Raw genomic sequence first — 6,699 nt, 5'->3', positions numbered from 1 at the left:
ATAAAGCCAAAAAAAAAATCACCTGATAGGTGCACGTGACTTTTCTGACTAAATGAAGATGGGCTTATACTATTATACGTCCTAATGGGCTTGTATTAGGCTTAAATAAACATCTCATAATTTTGACTTTTGTATTTGAGGTTTTTTTGTTGTTGTTACTAATGGCTAGTCCTAGAGTCAAAAAGTTCTTTAATTTAAAAAAAAAAAACATTTTATAAGAGTTATTGTTAAGCTGATGAGATTTAAGATTTACCTGGCACATTTTTTCTAATTTAATATTGCAATCCCAACAATAATCTAAGAACATAATACAAAACCTTCTACGTTGTCCACAATGTCTGCTATAATTTGCTTTTAATAGTGTTGATATTGATATATCATTGATGGTAGATGTTATAAGTTGTAGATACTATAGGTAAGTACGTTTGGTAACCATTAAGCATTTTTATATGCAGATAAGATAAGTGGGTCACAAAAAAAATTGAAATTAAAGGAGAGGTTACATATATTTATAAATGTTAGAAAATATTATTTGGTTGTTATATAGTAGGGGTTGGTTATAATATTTGATTGTATATAATAAACTGGACTAAAAATGAAAAAGTGTAACAACTTTTTTTAATTAGATTTTTTTAGGAAACGTTCCCTTTTAATAGTATAGATTTAGTAAACCAAATAGAAAAAAAAGCTCTTTTGGATCGAACCTTATTAGTAACAAGATATGAGCCCGTTGCGTTGGGTTTTGTTTGATGTTTTGATTTAATTAAAACCATAAAATAATAAATCATTTTATTATAGTATTATGATTGTTTTTTGAATATGTTGTTTGAGATTTATTTTATAATTAAAATCCGTTTTCACACATAAGTTCAAGTTAATATTTGTATTTTATAATTATGGTGCTTAGATGAGTTGTTATAAAATTTATACTAATGATTAGAGAAAATACTATACATAAACATTTAAACTGAACACAATCTGAAATAAAAAATGAAAAGTAAAAAGAAATGAAAGTTAAATACACCAATCGAATCAATGACAACATTATACATGTTCTTATGTACTAATTTAATGTTTTATTAAATAAGTCCTTAAATATTTATTTTGCTAGGTTTTTTTTTAAAAAACATTCTATTCTATAATCTTCATTTTATTTACAATTAAAAATAAAAAATAATATTAAATACTCTTTTACAATTTTGTTTAAGATTTAGAAGGTAAATTATTGTCATATAACCTATTACAATTTTCTTCTTTCTAGAATTTCAGAAAAGAATATTGCTATCAAATAATTATTTTTAGTTATAAATAAATATTTTCAAAATTACTATTTTTACAAATCGTATCAATACTAATTTTACACTATCATGTTCATCATCAAACACTCTCTTAAAAAATAATATCAAATAATTTTTTACACTTCTCTTTTGGTTAGGACTTAAAACTATTATACAATTTTCTTTTGTTTAGGATTTTTCTTTATAAAAAGAAAAGAAAAATAACTATCAAATATTCTTTTACAGTTTTGTAGGATTTTAGAAAAGGAAATTAATATTACATAATATTTTACAATTATATTTTGTCTAGGATTTAAAAAATAAAATTTCTATCAAGTAACTATTTCCAGTTAATATTAACTATTTTAAAAGTTGCAATTTTCAAAATTCGTTTTTTTCAATATCATTAATATTTTTACAATTTTTCTTGTTAATGAAATTACTATTAAATAAAATTTTACAATTTTCTCCCGTCACGATTTAAAAGAAAAAAAAATTCTTATGGGAAAATTACATATTTACCACTTTCATGCTACCACTTTTCATTTTTACCACCACTAAAGAGACATTTTCAAAAATATCTTATTCATTAAGTGGCAAAATACTCTTATGTCACTGTTCTTTATATATATAATAAATAAATATTTAAAAAAATAAAAATCTAAAAAAATAAAAAAATTTCTGAATTATACTATTTTGAAATTCAAACCCTAAACCCTAAAACTTAACTCTAAACCCTAAACCATCAATCCTAAACCCTATTTTTTTTTAAATAAAACCTAAACCCTGAAACATCAACTCAATCCTAAACCCCGAAACATCAACTCTAAACTCTAAACCCTAAACCTTCAACTTTAAACCCTAAAACATCAACTCTAAACCCTAAGCTTTAAACCTTCAACTCTAAACCCTAAACCATCAACACTAAACCCTAAACCCTAAAAAGTAAACTCTAAACCCTAAACCCAAAAAAAATAACCATAAACCCTAAAACATCAACTCTAAACCCTAAGCTTTAAACCTTCAACTCTAAACCCTAAACCCTAAACCCTAAAACCCTAGAGTTGATGTTTTAGGGTTTAGATTTGAAGATTTAGGGTTTAGGGTTTAGAGTTGAAGGTTTAAAGCTTAGGGTTTAAAGTTGATGTTTTAAGTTTAGATTTAGGGTTTAGGGTTTAGAGTTGATGTTTTAGGGTTTGATTTGAAGGTTTAGGGTTTTAGGGTTTAGGGTTCGAATTTCAGAAAAATATAAGGTTTAGGGTTTAGAATTTACATTTAGGGTTTAGAGTTGATGTTTTAGGGTTTGATTTGAAGGTTTAGGGTTTAGGGTTTAGGGTTTAGAGTTGATGTTTCGGGGTTTAGGGTTTAGAGTTGATGATTTAGGGTTTAAAGTTGATGTTTTAAGTTTAGATTTAGGGTTTAGGGTTTACGTTTAGGGTTTAGAGTTGATGTTTTAGGGTTTAGATTTGAAGTTTTAGGGTTTAGGGTTTAGAGTTATGTTTCGGAATTTAGGGTTTAGAGTTGATGTTTCATGATTTAGGGTTATGGTTTAGGGTTTAGAGTTGATGATTTAGGGTTTAGAGTTGATGTTTTAAGTTTAGATTAGTTAACCATATATTTTTTTATCAAAGGTAATCAAAAAGTTATAAATCTCTTTTACCCTTCGTTAGAGATGAGGGTAAAAGTGGTTAGTGTAAATATGAAAAGTGGTACTTTGAAAATGATATTTTTGGCAATTTCTCAATTCTTAATTGGTTAAGTTTAGAAAAAAAAATTATTTTAGAAATCTCTTTTATTTAATATTTTAGGAAAAGAAGAAGTTATTTTTACATAATGGAAGTTTTCATTGACACATTCACAATCTAATTTTTTAAGTTAATTTGAAGTGAAAGTTAATTTAGGTTAATCTTTTAAGTTAGTTTTTATTGATATCAGGTGAAATATTTGAAGTTAATTTTGGTTTATATTTTTTAACACAAAATTATTAAAAAGTAAAGTTAGTTAATTATAAGAAAAATATGATTAGTTTTACGTTTTTATTTTATTTAGACTTTTCAAAAAAGAAATTAATTATTTTATTTCTTTTAGATTTTATACAACTATTTTATTTTAAATAGAAAATTTCTGTTTAAGTATTTATATATTTTATCTTATACATACAAATACATATTTATCATATTCACACGTACTCATGTATCACAATAACAACAAAATTAAAAGTTATGCTAGCATAAGATGTAATAAAGATAATAAAAAGTTGATTTGTATCAAGAAATTAAAACAAAATACTCATATAATATTTTTCGTATAAATACTATTGTGTTTTGTAAAAATAATACGTGGAAGCCTAAACCTAAATATAGATGTGAAATATTTGTAGTTAATAGTAGTAAATATAGATGTGAAATATTTACTTATAAGATAATAATAAGAGTAATTTTACAATTTTCTTTTAATTATGCTTTAAAAAAATTAATATTAATTATTTTAAATTTATTTTTTCTTCATGTTTTTATTAAATAATTTATTGTACTTGTAGGATTTTACAATTCGTTTTTATTTAATATTTTTTTCTTAAAAGTTAATATTTATCTTTTATAATTCTCTATCTTTAGTATTTTTTAAAACAAACATTATAATGAAATATAATAATAACAGTAGTAATAATAATAATAATAATAACAGTAAAAATAATAATAATAAGACTATTAAATAATATTTATAATTAAATTTTAAGAAGAAATGTTTTTATTATTTTATATATATATTTTTGATTATGATATAGTTTAACACATATCACATTTTAAAATATATAACTACCATGTGTCACAATCATGTAAATTAACAATTTTGAAGAACCAATCTCATTATAATCTCTTATAATTATATTTTCATTAAAGTTTAGAAAAGAAAAATTATATTAAATAAATTGTTTTCAAATCTATTTTTTTAGGATTTTGAAAAAGGAAAATTTCTAAAACAATTACTACTAAATATTTTTTTAAATCGTTTTTACCATTAAATAATTTTTAAAAGTAGTTTTTTCAAAATTCATTTTTATTATCTTATTATATATATTTTTAATCATTATATATTTAAAAAAATGGCACAATATTAAAAGGAAAATTATTATTAAATAATATTTTGCAATTATCTTTTGATTAAGATTTTAATAAAGGAAAATTACTATTAAAGAATATATATAATAAGATTTTTAATAAAATTCGTTTTTGTTAATATCTTATTATATATATTTTTAATTATGAGATACATTAACACATGCCATAATCCTAAATATATAATTGACATGTGTCGCGATCATGTTAATTAGCAATTTTGAAGAACCAAGCTTTATATAATATTTATCTTTTGATTAAGATTTTAATAAAGGAAAATTACTATTAAATAATTTATATAATAAAATTTTTAATAAAATTTGTTTTTGTTAATATCTTATTATATATATTTTTAATTATGAGATAGATTAACACATGTCATAATCCTAAATATATAATTGATATGTGTCGCGATCATGTTAATTAGCAACTTTAAAAAACTAAGCTTTATATAATAAGATTATTGTAATATACAAATTTTATGTCTCAGGCCTCACAAGTTCTCGCACGGCACTGACTTTAAACTGATTAACTCGAATTTTGTTTTTCACATATTTGGTCTAATCCGCCTCGATACGTCACTCGAATATTTCCTAATAGGACTAGTATTTATAAGATATTCCTCTAGTACTATATAGGAGTTAATAAAGGCTCAAGAGTTTGATTATTCTCTAAACGTTTTCTGCCAATGACGGAGTTCATAGAGTTTACACGGGTACATATTCTTGATCTTCCTCATGATTTACTATTGAATTGCTTAGCTCGGGTTTCAAGATTGTACTACCCGACTCTTTGCTTAGTGTCCAAGAGATTTCGCTCTCTTATTACATCGCTTGAGCTTTACCAGACCCGAGCTCTCTTAGGCCGCACCGAGAGTTGTCTATATTTGTGCTCAAGGCTCAGTTATGGTTCTAAACAATGTTGGTACACTCTATGCAAAAGACCAACTCCAAGCCCTTACCTAACCCTAAGCCTAAGCCTAAGCCTAAGCCTAAGCCTAACCATATCTCAGGATGGTTCAGTCCATGCTTTAGACCATATAGAATCCCCAAGTCGAGCAACTATCATATGGTCTCTGTCTCAACTCGCAAATTTTCTCATTGGACCTGGTGGACTTGTGCCGCAATTGGTTCTACTATCTACACGGTTGGAAAATATATCTATGGTGGGATCTCGTCTAGGGTCTTCTTCTTGGACTGTCGGTCTCACACTTGGCACGAAGCTCCAAGCATACAGATGACGCCAAAGTACCCTCTCATGAGCGTTATTGATGGGAAAATATATGTAGTGGAAGGCTTGAACGTTCCGGATTCATCAGATTCGATGAAGGTTTTTGATCTGAAAAAACAGATATGGGAGCATCTACCATGCCCTAGAGCAGAGATATTCGGGAAGAGTTATATATTAAGAAGCTTAGCCATAGACGGAAAGCTTTACCTGTTTGGGGATAAAAATATGGTTTACAAGGTCGATGAAAATAAATGGGACGTTGTAGGATTAGAGACGCGTGTAAGTTGGGCTTTCAGTGATTTTTCATGCGTAATAGACAACATAATGTACAATTATATCTTGTCCAGAAAGCTTCAATGGTACGACTCCAAGGGAATATTGTGGAGAGATTTAAAGGGTTTGGAAGAACTTCCAAAAATGCCAAAGAGTTGTACTCGTGTTAGGATGGTAAATCATGGTGGAAAGATTGCGCTTCTGTGGGATAAGAAAGTGCGTGGTTTTGACTCCAACGAGAAGAATATTTGGTGTGCTGTGTTTGCGGTTGAAAGGCGCAGCGAACAAGAGGTTTATGGGAAGCTTGAATGGTGTGAGGTTGTGCTTAAAGTCCCCAAATCATGTTGTTTATTGGAATTTCTTGCTGTTGATGTTTGATGGATGAACGGGCCATTCTGAAGAATGCATTATGCATATGACGTTTTTTCTTCTTTGAATGTTTCCCGATCCCTTCTCTGCTTCCTATGTTTTTCTTCCTCAAACTTTCATGGAAAGAGAAATTGTTTTCTTTTGTGCTTAACAAAGGTTTATTGATTCACAAAATATTCGATTTGGTTACTTCAAGCACTTGAAGAAGAGTCAAATGTACAAACATTATGGACGTAAATTCTAGGACCCGAGCGAGCCCATATTCAACGGGTGTCAACAGTTTCAAACTTTAAAAAACATTATAGCCAAAATAAATAAAGTGAAAGTATGATTACGGTAATCTTGATTATGGACTAACAAATACTTATATCCTACCAACAATATAGCATATACTAACATTATTACATATGACAAATTTGTTTAAAAGTAAAATA

At 26.6% G+C, this 6,699-nt stretch overlaps 1 protein-coding gene across 1 annotated transcript; it reads left to right on the top strand.

Annotated features, from left to right (window-relative positions):
• The first annotated feature begins 5,247 nt into the window (after positions 1-5,247).
• LOC106299569 (putative F-box/kelch-repeat protein At4g11750) lies at positions 5,248-6,283 on the top strand. Its single transcript, XM_013735641.1, has one exon. It carries the CDS (start codon positions 5,312-5,314, stop codon positions 6,272-6,274), a length of 963 nt encoding a protein of 320 aa, XP_013591095.1. The 5' UTR covers positions 5,248-5,311; the 3' UTR covers positions 6,275-6,283.
• Positions 6,284-6,699: the final 416 nt, after the last annotated feature.

The sequence above is a fragment of the Brassica oleracea genome, chromosome C6 (assembly GCF_000695525.1).
Source record: "Brassica oleracea var. oleracea cultivar TO1000 chromosome C6, BOL, whole genome shotgun sequence".
Classification (NCBI taxonomy): Eukaryota; Viridiplantae; Streptophyta; class Magnoliopsida; order Brassicales; family Brassicaceae; genus Brassica; species Brassica oleracea.
The sequence above is the reverse complement of the archived record's forward strand: the minus strand, read 5'-3'. Positions and strand labels throughout refer to the sequence as shown.